This window comes from Corythoichthys intestinalis, chromosome 6 (assembly GCF_030265065.1).
Source record: "Corythoichthys intestinalis isolate RoL2023-P3 chromosome 6, ASM3026506v1, whole genome shotgun sequence".
Taxonomy (NCBI): Eukaryota; Metazoa; Chordata; class Actinopteri; order Syngnathiformes; family Syngnathidae; genus Corythoichthys; species Corythoichthys intestinalis.
This window is the reverse complement of record NC_080400.1, coordinates 20,621,090-20,637,557: the sequence shown is the minus strand read 5'-3', so window position 1 is coordinate 20,637,557 and position 16,468 is coordinate 20,621,090. Positions and strand designations below refer to the sequence as shown.

Genomic DNA, 16,468 nt, shown 5'->3' with positions numbered 1-16,468 from the left:
AACAGAATGTTAATAATGTTAATGCCATCTTGTTGATTTATTGTTATAATAAACAAATACAGTACATATGTATGTATGTTGAATGTACTGTATATATCCGTCTAGTGTCTTATCTTTCCATTCCAACAATAATTTACAGAAAAATATGGCATATTTTATAATGGTTTGAATTGCGATTAATTACGATTAATTAATTTTTAAGCTGTAACTAACTCGATTAATTATTTTAATCGTTTAACAGCCCTACTCTAGACATTACGACATATGAAAGATGTTTTCTTCATACGTTTCCCGAAACCAGAAACTCGTGAAGATTGAATCAACTTGCGCGGACTTTTAACGACAACTCGGTGAATCCATTCACATTTCATATGCAGTAAACATTTTGTTGGGTTGGCGTGGTCTTTCAGAGGACATAGAGGTAAGCCGTTTTCATATTTTTAACTTATTTTTTTAGCGTGACGTTCTGCCGTGCTGCTTCTGTCTGACAATGAATGACCTGAAAAGAATTAAAATGGTATCTGACTGCCACTGTTGTTACCTTTTTTTTTTTTTTTTTTTTCTAAAAAACAACTTTAGTAAGGAGGAAGTGTAAATAAATTGTAGAATTAACATTTGTTATCAATGAAAAAATTAAAAGTCTACGTTGGCTGTCACTGAGTAGCATTTGCGATTGGTACACAAAACTAACAATATAATTTACCCCCAAGAACGGTCAGAGACGTAGGACAACCAGAGGATATAATATATAAGAAAGACAGGGCTGGTGGTAAAGGATAGCTTGTTGAAACAGGAGAATGTAAATTTCAGTCGCGTAAGAAACAGGTGTCGTTTAAAAAGCTAAGGCTATGCTAAGGTCGGCTCATTTTTTCCCTCTTTTTCAGCCTTCAACGCTCAAGCCATCTCTTTAACAGAACATTTTTATGTTCTTCCACATCTTTGCATGTGAATTTGGCAGCAGATATATCATTTTCGGAAAGAATTGGTAGGTTTAGCTCTATAAACATATCCTTCGTACATGATTTCCATTCATTTCCTATTGGGGACAAACGGTGGCATGTCCTCCCTTAGCAACAGTAGCTAACGTCATGAATATTAATGAGCAGAAGTGACGTGTTGCTTGTGGTACGCCATTAGGAGTGAGCCAAGAGAAAAAAACTTACAGAACTGAAGCATCATTTGTCCAGTGCCCTCTAGTGGAGAAAATAGTTCCCAGTTTTTGAATAGTTAATATTTCCTTCATACTTCCTATTGTGAAATTAAAAGGATCATATCTTCAGTTTTCCGTGGTCAATCGGTACCAAATAAAACTGAGAGAGGTTAAAATCCACGCTTTCGAGTCATGTTGTTGGCAGCGCACTATGTCAAATGCTTTACTTTTTTACGGTGCTTTAAAGACGTCACGTGATTGAACAGGCCTGCATGATTATTGAATGGCAAGCTTGGGTCCGATTGGTATAATTCGAGTCATGTGATTAATGTTGCGACGTCTCATTGGTGAAACTGGTAGAGCTACTGTGTGTGTGTGGATAAAAAAGTCAAATCTAATATGTAGAATAAAGATGAAAAATGTAATGACTAGAGTAGCCCAAGGTAGCGGAGTAAGAGTAGCGTTTCTTCTTCAAAAATCTACTCAAGAAAAGTAAAAAGTATGGCTTGGTAAAAATACTCTTAGAAGTACACTTTTCCCAAAAGGTTACTCAAGTAAATGTAACGCGTTACTACTAGGGATGGGAATCGAGAACCGTTTCCCGGAAGTTTATTGATTCTCTTATAGATTACTATCAGCATGAATTACGTCACGTAATTTACGCATGTTACGCACGCTCAATTCAGCATGAAAGACGATGTACTGTAATTATTCAATTATTGTATGAGATCCAACCGTCCATATTAAAGATGTCCCAATCGATCACGTCATTTTCAAAGTATCGGAATCGGCAAAACAATATCGGACATGCCTGTTTGTAATTTTTTATTTATTTATTTTTTTATTTTTATTAAATCGTTTTCTAATTGTATTTAACACATTTACGGCGGTAATGAATTTTTAAAAAATTAATCACGTTAAAATATTTAACGCAATTAACGCATGCGCTGCACGACCCACTCACGCATTGTCGCGTTCAATCTGTAATGGCGCCGTTTTACCTATATATAGAGCTAAAACGCAGCGTAAAATGAGTAGAGAGAATATTGGCAGCCTTTGGAGCCTTTTTTTAATTGGCTAAAGCCTTACAATCCCTCTCACTACAATTAGAAATATCATGGGAAGCAATGTTGGGGAGAAAGGTAGTAGTTGATCTTTTCCTTAACACCCTATGTTATTTCCCAACGCAGAGAAGATATATCAATTGGTGCCACTCCGCACAGTCATGGTTGCACTTCCCATCATGCATTTGGGCACAACAGTTAAATGGCTACAGTATCATTTACTGAACGCTCAACAAATACACTAGATGGCAATATTTAGTCACAATATACAAAGTCACATTTATCCTTTAAGAATTACAAGTCTTTCTATCCGTGGATCCCTCTCACAGAAAAAGTGTTAATAATGTTAATGCCATCTTGAGGACTTATTGTCATAATAAACAAATACAGTACTTATGTACTGTATGTTGAATGTATATATTCGTCCGAGTTTTATTCATTTTTTTCTTAATGCATTGCCAAATGTATATGATCGGGAAAAATTATCGGGAATGATTGGAATTGAATCGGGAGCAAAAAAAAAAAAAAAAAAAAAAAAGCAATCGGATCGGGAAATATCGGGATCGGCAGATACTCAAACTAAAACGATCGGGATCGGATCGGGAGCAAAAAAAAAACATGATCGGAACAACCCTAGTCCTTATGTAATTACACCAACCTAATTATAAACTTGTTAATATTTGGGACAACAAAAGAGATACTCTGCCCCTGCTGTCTGGACTAGCTGAACACTTTCTGTGCGCGCAGGCTTTCTCCATCCCATCTGAGAGGATGTTCTCCACTGCTGGAGAAACCATAAGTCCACGTATCCTACCTGAAAAAGCAGACATGCTTATTTTTCTGCAAAAGAATTGTTAATTTTGCACATTTGCCCTACGCACTGTTCTGTTGTATTTGACTGTATTTATCTTTTTTTTATCGTTATTTTTAAGTGCTATCAGCTCATATGTCCTTTTAAAAAGGAGGATTTTTTTTTTTTTTTCTATTAGAAAAATGTTTCAGTAAAATGTTACACATTCTTGTCTATTTGCCTCAGTTACATATTGCCACAGTTAAACATCGAGGCTTTGGGCCTCTTTTGACCTTGCTGTGAGTTTGTAAGGTTGTGAATTCTGATTAAACAAACTAGATGCCATGTTCTTTTTCCCCAAATTAGAATCGACATGAGAATCAATAAAGCATAAAATCGTTAAGCAATATCGATAATGTAATCGAAATCGTAAAAATCATATCAATTCCCATCCCTAGTTACCACCCGCCTTTGGCTCTGGTGTAGTGTGTGCTGTAGTGTAGTGTGGTCTGTCAGTCAATCAAAAAAATGTAATTTTAGCATAAAAAGCAAAACAAACAATAATTCTCAGAAAAGAGTTTGTTTGACCTGGCGGACATGGTAGGCAGTCCTGGGCCTGAGCCATTCGAGTAAAGGGATTGATGGAACCAGCTGGACATGGGTGAAGGAATTTGGACCAAGTTTCAACTGGGCAGTAATGACCCTTTGGACACTCATAGAATGAAGCATTATTGCTTCCAGGACAATAGAACCTGTCAAAAAATGTTTAATTATTTCCATATTTGAAATTGGGTCAAAGTAATGTGCAGAGTAGTTTTATTATATCATTAAAAGCACTCCTATAGTCCATTGTGCAAATATTGTGTTTACAGTGATTGTGTGTGGCTTGCATGAGCAGGTTTACCCCTGAGGACAGGCGATGCAGCTGGCACGGCCGTCCTCTGTACTGATGGTTCCCGGGAGGCATAGCTGAGGAGCTGCAGAGCCCTCAGAACAATAATAACCTAGTTGTGTGTCCACCAGAGTCATGAAAGAGACGCACATTTAAGCACAGACACTCACAAACCGCAACGATTTCCATTGTCAACACAGCAGCTGCTCATGTTTAGGCCTATTAACTTGAAGAAGAGCTTTGTTTACATACTCAGAACGCGGGCGGTGGGCTTATGCAAATCCTGAACGACATTATGCGCCGCATCGTTTCCCTTCACCTTAATTTTTCCTTTTGTTCCTTAGAAAAGATATTATGCACCATATGTGCCAATGTTTGTGTAGACAACACCTTAGAATACACACAATTTGATTTCTAACATCTTAGCCTTTCTACTCTAAAATAACTAAACTGGTGAACCTCATTATAAGTAACATTTGTCCAAACATTTATGTTGAACACCTTTCGGGCATAGTCCTCCGCCGTCTTCTCCCGAAGATGGATCAGGCCTAACTGCACCCCTGACGCAGAAAAAACCTTCCCAGCATTCTCCGGATGGCGCCGAGAGGCCCGCAGCGTCACAGTAGTAACCAGGGAGGCATAGCTCACAATCCGCCTGAGAGGAGATGAGGGTGGCATATAAAGCAAAGGATCAAAAAGCGAAGACCTAGTAAAAAAGCCTCATCGTAACATTGACGAATCACTAAATATTGATTGGCTATCATCATGAAAACCATTAATATAAGTACTACAGACGTGGTGAGGCACAGCTGGAGAATGGAATCAATTTACAATAACTATAATGGACAAGTATGTAATACCACACAGGGACACAATCGTTTTCAGTTGTAACTGATTACATACATAATGCATAAATAAATAATGTTTTTGTAGTTTGCACACACATCTGCTCTCCCAATGACTGTAGCTAAATTAATATTTATCAGTTTGTCTTCTATAGATGTGTTAGTATAGTGTATATGTAGTCTATTCTAAACAAGGAGTGTCAAACGTACACGCCATAGCGTCCAACTTGGCCCGCGGAGTTGTTCTGCCTGACAAGCACATTGCTCATTTATACTGTACATACAAAATAACACGCTTTTAAATTGACGTGGACGCCTTAAAAGCGGATATTTGTGATTTGTGTGAACGAGTGTGCACTACTCTACTTGGCTCACTCTCATGTCCGCAGTCACATTCTTTCATTCGCCCCTCCCAGTCAAAATGGATTGGACTTCTAGCGCAGTCAATGGCAGCGAATGAAAACCCAACAGGAAGTGACCAATGAACAGGAAGCTACGCATAATGCCCTAAAACCAACAGTAAGTGACCTGTAAGGACCCTAAAATTACAAAGAAGTGATCGAAAACATTGACAACAATTAGAGATGTCCCGATCGATCGGGTCCGATCACGTCATTTTCAAAGTATCGGAATCGGCAAAAAAATATCGGCCATGCCTTTTTTTCATATATATATATATATATATATATATATATATATATATATATATATACACATATATATATATATATATATATATATGTATATATATATTTTTTTTATCGTTTTCTAATTGTATTTAACATCACAGACATAATATGTTACACTCATCCAGTCTTTAGTTTAGGCTTAAGGTAGGGTTATCAAATTTATCCTAATAACGGCGGCAATTAATTTTTTTAAATGTGTCACGTTAAAATATTTAGCGCAATTAATGCATGCGCTGCATGACCCTCTCAGTCATTGTCGCGCTCAATCTGTAATGACTCCATTTTACCTATATAGAGAGATAAAAGGCAGCGCAAAATGAGTAGAGTGAACTTTAGCAGCCTTTGGTGCCTTTTATTAATTGGCTAAAGCCTTACAATCCACGTGGATGGCGTGGCTCAGTGGTAGAGTAGTTGTCCCCCAACTCGGAGGTTGTGGGTTCAATTCTCTACCCTGATGAGCTCGCCTAAGTATCCTTGAGCAAGATACTGAACCCCACATTGCTCCTGGTGCGGCGTCACCAGTAGGTAGATGGCAATGTAGTGTAAAGCGCTTTGAGCACCTTGAAAAGTGGAAAAGCGCTATACAATTATAAGACCAACCAATCCCTCTCCCTATGAGTAGAAATATCATGGGAAGCAAGGTGGCAATTGATCATTGTTTTTACACCTTATGTTATTTCCAAACGCAGAGAAGATATAGCAATTGGTAGCACGTTGCACAGTCATGGTTCCATTTCCCATCATGCATTTGGGATGGCCACAGTATCATTTACTGAAAGCTCAACAAATACACTACATGGCGATATTTAGTCACAATATACAAACTCACAAGTCTTTCTATCTGTGGATCCCTCTCACAGAAAGAGCACAGGAAGAAACCGAGCATTATCAGGCTTATCCTTCATTGTATTTTTTTATCACTGTGGTCAAGCCCACCTCCTGCATAGTAGAAGCAGAGTTCAAGCTAGGCGCTATCACTAATGAACAGCTATGTCGCTGCCGTCTTGCGTGCTGCTCTCACTCTTTGCTGACGTAATTGCTGCATGAATTCCGATTTGGGAGACTTGACAGTTCAGACCGCCGCCACATTCTGGAAAAATGTGACCCAGATCAGATTTAAACCACATACGAAAGTGACCCAGATCAGATCTGAAATGGTGAACTTATATGCGACTTGTCCGGTTCAGACCGTCAAATTAATGCCTCACTCGAGTCTGAAAAACACGAAAAAAATCGGATTCGTGCATTAAGACCTAAGGTATGAACCTAGCCTATGCAGGGTATAGATTGCTAGCCAGGTCAGTATATGGCTAGGCATAACCAAGGGGCTGGGAAAGTGTAGAGAGACATTTTCACCAAGTATGGAATAAAAGCGCGCAAATCCCAATGCGAGAATGTGACAGATTTGAATGACTGGTCAATTTTGACTTCAGTCATTTTTGATTAAAGTTTTATAATCTGAAGTATGGCATTTGTCAAGGGTGGTTAGACTTTTTCATAGCTACTTTATGACCAACAAGACACTGAACTGAGAAAAATGGAAAACTAGATTGAAGGGGGACATGGGAAAATATATCCTTAAAAAAATAGTTAGTAGAGTAAAATGTTATCCTGAAAATTTATGAGGAAACCATACTTATGCAATGTGACTATCTATTAAACAACATTTTAGCAGCAAGACATGTAGATAAACTGCAGACAACACACTATGGCAGGGGTGTCCAAACTTTTTGCAAAGGGGGCCAGAATCGGTGTGGTAAAAATGTGAGGGGCCGACCTTGGCTGACATCCTTTACGTAGAACAATATATTTATGCAAATTTTAGCAAGCCATTCTGTGTATCACATTTGCTTTATTATTTATTTTAATTAATAATTTCCACAAAATCTTGCAACGAGCCTTTGTGGCGTTCTCTTTCATCTCTTGGGCTCTTGCGAAATACTGCTGCAGTAAAATTAAATTAGCTTTAAGTTGCTTCAATTTCTTGCTACGTATGTTCCCTGTAATCTTGTCATACATGTCAGCTTGTCTTGTTTAGTAATATCGCCTCACATCGAACTCTTTAAAAACAGCGACTGTCTCTTTGCAAATGAGGCAGACACAGTTTTTGCGTATTTTAGTGAAGAAATAGTCCAAATTCCACCTATCCTTGAGGTGTCGGCCATCTCAGTCAACTTTTTTTTTTTTTTGTTGATTGTCGCCATTGTAGAAAATTGGGAGTAAAGGGTCACGCGGGGTAATGTTGCTTAGAGTGCTGCTGCCTTTTAGTGGATAAATGAGGAGCAGCATTTAGTGTGTAACCTACTTCATATGCTGGTAGCAGTACTGCTGACCAATTTATTACTTCTGTGTGCGGGCCAGACATTATTGATTTTATGACACAGGCTGGGGGCCGGATGAGATTTGACCACGGGCCGCATTTGGCCCCCGGGCCGCACTTTGGACATATCTGCACTATGGGCAAGGAAAAAAGCTGCAAAACATAAAATAAAGTAGGGCTGCAGTTATCGATTATTTTAATAGTCGGTTAATGTATCAACTTTTTGGTCCGAATAATCGAGTAATCGGATTATGAACATTTAATGAGTTGCAGAATAAATTTTAAGGAGATGGACAACAAATTCTTGCTAAGATAGCCCTTTCACAAGAGCATTAAATGCAAATACAAGATAAAAATTCCTGAGTGCGTCTTCAAACTATGCAGGATTGCACATTCATGAAAAATACCTGAGCTTAGCCTCAAACTGTATAAAAAAATAAATAAATGATGATCTAAATCTAAGTACAACAAATGAACAATTGGCTAACTTACACAGCTTAAGTCCACTATCTTAAATGCAATAAAACGCATTTTTTTTTTTTTTTTTTTTTTGGGGGGGGGGTTGTGTCTTTTTTTTTTTTTTTACAATGCTCTTAACAAATTGTTCAGACACATATTCCCACAAAAAAAAGGCTAAATACACCTATAAACTAAATTAAGTGCATATAAAACAATAACAAAATTACTTTATGTTTGTCTTAACAGGGAGCAACTGGATTCAGCCATGTAAAATGAGTTATGTCATATTCACTGTTGCCACTAGAAAGGCAATGTAATCACCCAAATAAATAAAACTAAATGCCAACACTTAAAACACACCATTACGGCGATAACACTCTAATAAAACGAATACTTGAAGCAGCAAAATTTGATTTGAAGCTTTTTTCTAAACGAATTACTCGAGCTAATCGATTAATCGTTGCAGCACTAAATTAAAACAAGGAACAACTAAAGTAGGTTTTCTACTAATGATAGTGCCTATTGTACAAAAGTGCTGACACATTGTACGAGAGTGATTTTTAATGAAAGTCACCTGGGAGGTTAATTTGGTGAGGTTAGAGAAAGTACCAGGAGGACATGGCAGAGGTTGGACACTGGCCGGGGGGCAATAATGTCCGACCGGACAAGGCCCCCCCTCCCCTGGTGAGGCGTACAAAAAGAAAATAAGGTTGCTGTCTGACAAGCATCTCAAAACATTCTTCATAAGTGCCTGACGGGTGGTCAGACTATAGACCCTACCCACGTGACGTCACACACAGCCCTAAACCACGCCCCCGCACCATGTTGGCCGGCAACACATCGTTTTTCCCCATTGAGGCTACATACATTCCTCCTATTTACGGCGTTTTTCTGCTACTTAACGGCGATTAAACAAAATGGTGAAGGCATGTGTGGCTGTTGGTTGCACTAACAGAGAAGGTGGACGGAAAGACAAAGTTTTACCGTATTCCGAAAGATCCCGAGAGGAGAGCAATGTGGACGGCTGCTATTCGACGCCAAAACTGGGCACCAAAAAATCACCACCGACTATGTAGTAGTCATTTTATATCAGGTAAGATGCATTTAAGATATACTTAGAGGGTTTGGGGCTGACAAATAACCACAATTAAGATCACTGCGAGGCTAATCGCCGACAACATACACGTATGTATGTAGTTAGTACTATCGCTAAACCATATAAACATAAAAACCCCTAACTGCATTGACAAACGACATGAAATAAATTAGACTTGACAGTGGATGTTAGCGAGAATAAAAGATTTTGAATTGAAAATGTCGTAACTCACCTTCCCGAGCACAAGATAGATTCCTGCCGAATTTTCGCGGACGAGGACTTCTTTCACCCAACCAGCAACAAAGTATTTATAAGCCTCCAAGCTCTTAAAGTTTTTTAAACTTTCGTGAGAATATGCCGACTTTGTGTGGATTAGGTAGTGATAGATATCTGGATAGCAGATGTCAGGCAGAGACGGCGAAGAGAACGTGTCGAAAAATAGCGATTTAGGCATCAAATATGGATCCGGCGACTGTATAAAACGAAGCTTTTCCACATAACGCCTTTTGTGTAAAACATCCAGTGAGTTTACGGCGTCGGAAAGCACTGGGTCTTCCATAAAATGCATTTTAATTTGCTCGTTCCATTGACACTAATGGTAATATAGCCACAGACAGACGGCCAAGATGGCGGGTCACGTGATTTTGTGACGTCGGTGGGTAGGGTATATAAATGAGAAGCAATTCTGCAACCATGTACAGGCTTGTTTACCTATAGCCTGCGAAACGGGCCGAGGAACAGTGTTTCCGCGTGAGCAGTAATATCCACCCTGACACTCTCCGCTGACAGCTGTGCCATTTGTGGAGGAGCAGTAATGGCCACCATCACATTGCTTGCACTGAGAGACAGACCAGTACCCCGGTTCAGGACCGTAGGTTCCCTCTGGACAGCTTCTCAAGTCAAAACCACTTTTTTTAGGGCAATAGAAACCTAGGGTAAAAAATTAATATAAGGGTTTATACATATAATGAAATTATAAGACAGTGCTTTGACAGTTGAATACAAGCCAATCACATACATGTGACAGAAACACCGTTAGAACTACAGAATGATTTTTTTGTTTTTCTTTAAATGGACAATTGTGAATGGAAACCTTCTAACATTAGCCCTTCCGATAAGTGCAAATTCTCTCAATATGACGTTTAATTCAAAGTTTTAGTAATTTGTGGAGCATGGCAGCCCTCTCCCGTGTCAAACTTGAATAACGTTGTCACCATGAAATTATACAAGATCAAGTAGACAACAGAGGAGATGCTTTGCTGCATGCACATTGTTTTTCAACTTGTTTTGCTCCCTTAGTAGAAAGATAATAAATGTCTACATTAGATATTTTATTTCTATATCTAAGACAAACAGAAATGTTCACATCAGCAAGAATCCAGACAAAAATATGGCTTCATTTTTTTTCACTTTGAACTTATACATGTCATGTTATATATGACATGTCAGTACATATATATAATGAATAATTAAGGAAAACTGGAATGTTATATGAACTGGAATAGGGAAAAAAAAAATTTCAAAGTGAACAAAAATCAGGACATGTTTTTGTCTACATCTAAGATGTAGAAATAAAATATCTGACAGATGTTATGTCATGTTACATGTATTATATATAATATATAAATTACATTTTTTTTGTGTTGAATGTTTATCCAAACAAGTTGAATAAATATTATACAGCTTCAAAACGGTTGGTCAAGCATGTTGATTACAAGTGATCAGTAAAGAAAACAACAGTTTGGACATGAAGGTTATGGTGTCCTGAAAAAAGGGAGCCAACCTGGCCATTGTGAAGATTTTTTTCTTTGAAATATAAAGGCAACATCAAAGGCATTCAAATTCGGCCAAAATAGGCTTAGGTGTTAAAGGGTTAATAAAAAGAAATAATTAAAATATTTAAAAAAAAAAAACTTATGTATATATACTAGTACTGTATATTTTCATAAATGGTATTCAAGCACTTCAAAAGTAATATAAAGAATTATTTTTAAACAAGCATAAAGCAGAAAAATGCTTGGCTTTATTAAACGCTTCATTGAGTGAGTCCACTCAAATCTGCTCAAGCTGCTCACTTACACACAATGAGTTGCCACAGCGACTGTTTAACAATTTAAACGATGACTGACAAATGGGGTGCTTTGAAGTTTGCTTCTCTGGCAAGATCAAACAAAAACTGCTGTCAATCATCGTTAACAATAACGAGCAACTCCAGTGCACTCACTTCTTGACCAACAAAGAGCAGGGAGAGGGAGGGAGAGAGACTACGTGATCGGCTCGGGACAGCTTATCTGTAATTTTTTTTTTTTTTTTTAATTGAAAAAAAATCTGCGATGGACTGAGGGTGCAAAGTTTGAAGCGCGAAGTAGTGAGGGATCACTGCCAGAAAACTATGTAGACCACTACACCCATCAACTTAACGAGAAGCTTTTTAAAAATGTGATATTTGATTTGAGGCCACAAATCTTTGTAAGCGTTAGACGGTTTTAGAAGTTATAGTTTTATTATTCAAGTCTCAGCTGCTTTTTTGTGTCCAAAGATTCTTAATAAAGACACAAAACACAACTTCATGTATATCGATGGGGTCGGATTCATACATTCAAAAAGCTGAGAAGTATACAATTGCTGACCACCCTGGTCAGCCAGAAGGAATCAAAACAAAGCTCATAGCTAAAGCAGCTTGCTTTGGTCTACTACGTCTACCATTTGTCAATGCCATTAACCCTCATTTCCCATAGTTATTCTTTTGAAGGGATGAAAGACACACAAAAATGAGGCCATGACATTGCCTCAAAGCATTTAGACGTATCCAATCAGAATGGCGTATGCACTAAAGTGCTCTGTGCAGGTATAGGTTTGCCAAGAGAATAGAGGGAGTAAATTTTAATGCTATCTGATGATTACCCTTTTCACTACTTCGTGTGGCATTTTTGTTCAGGAACAGTATCTCACTTAGAAAATTGCTATTGGGAAAACATCAAACCTGGAGGGCACAGATGCAAGGTGCCATTCACGCAGTACCAGCCTGGAAGACAGGGCTCACATTGAGTGGCATGCGTAATGACAGCATATGTCCCCGGATCACATGGTATTGGTTCAGCAGTTCCTTCAGGGCAGTAGGAACCTTCAGGACAAGGTCCTCCTGTTATTCCATCAGTAGGGGTGGGTGTTACAGCTCCTCCAAGGCAATAATACCTACATAGAAACATAAAATGATAAAGATTTAGTATGCGAAAGGAATATGCCGATTGATTAATATCACAGTACACTTGCGCATGTAAACCGATAGATCCAAATGTCTAAAGGAAATCGAATATTGACCTTAACACGAATATTGCCTGCATGCAAAAGTAGCCAGTGCTCTAAGTACCCTCCAATGCAGCGTCCATTAGGGGAAGTTAGCCCAACTCTATTACAATAAAATCCTCCAAGGCACGTTTGGCAGTCCTCGTGTGTTTGCAGGCCAGTACTGTTTGACCAACTTCCAATGGGGCATGCCATAGGAGCAGTGGCGCCTGTAAAAGGAAAATAAAAGATGACATGATCTTCATCAAAATTTGCAACAAAAAAAATGAGAAAAGTCATACTGCAAAAATTATAATAAATACAATGATTGTATGCACCTTTGTAAGGGGTGTCAAATGTATGACTCGCGGGCCGGAAGTGGCCCACCAGGGTTTCACAATGCAGTGCTGTAAAACCGTAGATTTGGGATCAAGTGAGTGCACTACTACACTCCGCTCACTTTCGCAGTTTCATTTGTTTACTCGCCCCCGCCCAGTCAAAACTGATTTGACATTGAGCGCCGTCAATAACAGCCAATGAGTTAACACAGAAGTGTCTAAAAATTGCCCCAAAACCAAAAGGAAGTGGCACCAAATCAACAGGAAGTAACCTGGAAATGCCCCAAACGTAACAGGACGAAGCCCGGAAATCCCAGAAAAATCAACAGGAAATGATTCCAAATTTAGAGCAAAATTACTGGTACGTATCTTGAAATTATATGGGAGTGACGCAAAATTGACTCACTGCCTGCCATTGACAACGTCCAATGGCGTACCGCACGCATGCTATTTTCAGCCCGTGACGTTGCATCGTAAAGCCGAAGTAAAGCCGAAGCGGGACATTATAAACCCACCCTCGCATAAAAACAACTTAATTTGTGCTACTTTTCTCCGGTAATCTTTCAAAAATGAACATGCTGATCACACATTGCTTTTTTTGGAACTTGTAGAAACGACTCTAGACATTACGACGTATGAAGGACGTTTTCTTCATACGTTTCCAAAAACGAAAAATTCGGGAGGAAAAAATGTGAAGACCGAATCAACTTGTGTGGGCTTGTAACACCGGCTCGGTGAATCCATTCACATTTCATATGCAGTAAACATTTTGTTGGGTTGGCGTGGTCTTTCAGAGGACAAAGAGGTAAGCCATTTTTATATTTTTAACTTATTTTTTAGCGTAACGTTGTGCCGTACTGCTTCTGTCTGACAATGAATGATCTTAAAGAATTACAATGGTATCTGACTGCCACTGTTACCGTTTCTGTTATATATATATATATATACTGGACTGTCTCAGGAAATTAGAATACACAATATTCTAATTTTCTGAGACACTCCTGTATATTGTTCTATGTAAAGGACGTCAGCCAAGGTCGGCCCCCCACATTTTTACCACGCCAAATCTGGTCCCCTTTGCAAAAAGTTTGGACACCCCTGCTTTAAATGGTGGATTAATGTACAGGACTGTCTCAGAAAATTAGAATATTGTGTATTCTAATTTTCTGAGACAGTCCAGTATATATATATATATATATATATATATAAAACAACTTTAGTAAGGGGGAAGTGTAAATAAATTATAGAATAAGATTTGTTATCAATGAAAAAATTAAAAGTGTTCGTTGGCTGTCACTGAGTAGCATTTGCAATCGCTACACAAAGCTAACTAAATTACCCCGAAGAACAGTCAGAGACGTAGGACAACCAGAGGATATATAAGAAAGACAGGGCTGATAGTAAAGGATAGCTTGTTGAAACAGGAGAATGTCATTGTCAGTCGCGTCTAGGGATGGGAATTGATAGGATTTTTACGATTCCGATTCCATTATCGATTTTGCTTCACGATTCGATTCTTTATCGATTTTCTTATCGATTCTAATTTGGGGAAAAAGAAGAACAAACGTTTTGATTAGCATCGAGTTTGTTTAATCAGAAGTCACAACCTTACAAACTCACAACGAGATCAAAAGAGGCCCAAAGCCTCAATGTTAACTGTGGCAATAAGTGGCAAATACACATGAATGTGTAACATTTTACTGAAACATTGATCTAATAGAAATAAAAAATATTGGTATATATTGGCAGATAGGTTGTTGTTCTGCCTTTGGCAATATGTGTTAAAGCAGGGGTCCCCAAACTTTTTCCTGTGAGGGCCACATAACTTTTGCCTTCTCTGATGAGGGGCCGGGGTCAGTTTGTAACAGAAAAAGTGTGACGATTGCAGAAGTGCATAAATGTAAAAAATTATTGTTTTTCAGAAAGCCACAATCAAATAACCCTTTCTGGATTCTTCACGGAATGAAAGTAAATAAAATAAAATAATAATAATAATTAATAATAAAAACACTATTAATTAAATAGATAATAACCAAATAACCCTCTCTGAATTCTTCAAGGAAAAGGCCAGGAAATAAACACGATTGAGAAAAAAAAAAAAAAAATCAAAATGGCCGCACCAAATGTGGAGGCGGGCCGTATTTGGGCCGCGGGCCGCAGTTTGAGGACTACTGGTTTAACGTGTATTATTTACCATTACATTGAAATGCATGCCTTTTAGTTTTTGTGGCGCTTACACGCTCAAGTGGGGGCGCCCTTGTGCTTCCTCACGCGAAGAAGAACGCGCTCACGTGAAGAAGAACACGCTTACACCCGAAGAAGAAATGCCGCATCCAAGCGAGTTAGTGAGAGAGGGAAACACTTCTACGAGCCTACGTTCTTTGTTAATGTTAATATCTACAGAGGCAACGCCTGTATGTATCATCTTTTGTGTTGTTGTTGTATTGTTTCCACTCGCGATCGGACACTTAAATCCAGTTGTGTAGTGGTTTGAACGATGTGCTAATGCTAGCGAACGAATGCTAACCATTTGTTATTACTGTTATTAGCAGCTAATCATCGCTGATTTACGTTGATGCAAACCTGTTTGTTATTGGGGACAAAATTGATTTGTTTCATTTCTATTCTTAGTTTCACTCTTCAAGTGATGGTTGAATAAAGTCAGTAAATTATACCAACGTCTTCTGCATCGTCATTTGGGAGTTTAGCTAGCTGTATAGCCAGGACGGAGCCTTAGCCTCTCTGTGAGGACAGCGCAGTCGTATTCCCTCCCAAAGCAGTTATCTCCACCTTGCAATGACTGCAAGTCGCTTTGTTTTAATTTTTCCTCGTGAAGTGAAGACACACTTTCGAGCGTTTGAACCTACGTGCTGTCATTGTTATGTTTATGGCTGCAATGCTCGTGCTTACCCGTCGTAACCTTTCATTTTCACACTCTTTCCTGGTGAAGTGTAGTCAAACTTTGGAGCGAGTGGTTCTTGGCGCCATGCTAGTTTGATGCGTCTGGACAAGAAGACACGTCACGACGCAATACGCGTCTTTAGGAATCGTTAAAGGGATCGTTCAGGCTTTTTCATTGTGATGTCGAGGCCTCGAAACACTCGGAACCGGTTCCGAATTGGAATCGGATTTCTATTCCCATCCCTAGTCGCGTCGATAAAAAAGCTAAGGCTATGCTTAGGTCGGCTCGTTTTTTTTTTTGTCTTTTTCAGCCTTCGACACTGAAGCCATCTCTTTAACTGAACATTTTTATGTTCTTCCACATCTTTGCCAGTGAATTTGGCACCGGGGACATCATTGTCGGAGAGAATTGGCAGGTTTAGCTCTGTAAACATCTCCTTCATACACGATTTCCATTCATTTCCTATTAGGGACAAACGGTGGCGTATCCCTCCTTAGCAACAGTAGCTAATGTCATGAATATTAATGAGCGGAAGTGACGTGTTGCTTGCGGTACGCCATTCACTTATATCTTCCAGTGCCATTGACCGCGTTCGTTCATTTGCCCTTCCAGGTCAAGATGGATTGGACATCTAGCAC

The 16,468-nt window shown here is 38.8% G+C and overlaps 1 protein-coding gene across 1 annotated transcript in view; it reads right to left on the bottom strand.

The window, feature by feature from the left end:
• Window positions 1-16,468, bottom strand: part of si:ch211-286b4.4 (SCO-spondin) — a 213,633-nt gene that overhangs the window by 138,298 nt on the left and 58,867 nt on the right. Inside the window, exons 38-44 of the mRNA XM_057838220.1 lie at window positions 12,676-12,820; window positions 12,289-12,500; window positions 10,017-10,235; window positions 8,784-8,890; window positions 4,398-4,551; window positions 3,909-4,008; window positions 3,593-3,756 (exon numbers count right to left, since the gene is read on the bottom strand). Coding sequence (XP_057694203.1) covers window positions 3,593-3,756; window positions 3,909-4,008; window positions 4,398-4,551; window positions 8,784-8,890; window positions 10,017-10,235; window positions 12,289-12,500; window positions 12,676-12,820 — 1,101 coding nt within the window. The remainder of the gene's footprint in view (window positions 1-3,592; window positions 3,757-3,908; window positions 4,009-4,397; window positions 4,552-8,783; window positions 8,891-10,016; window positions 10,236-12,288; window positions 12,501-12,675; window positions 12,821-16,468) is intronic.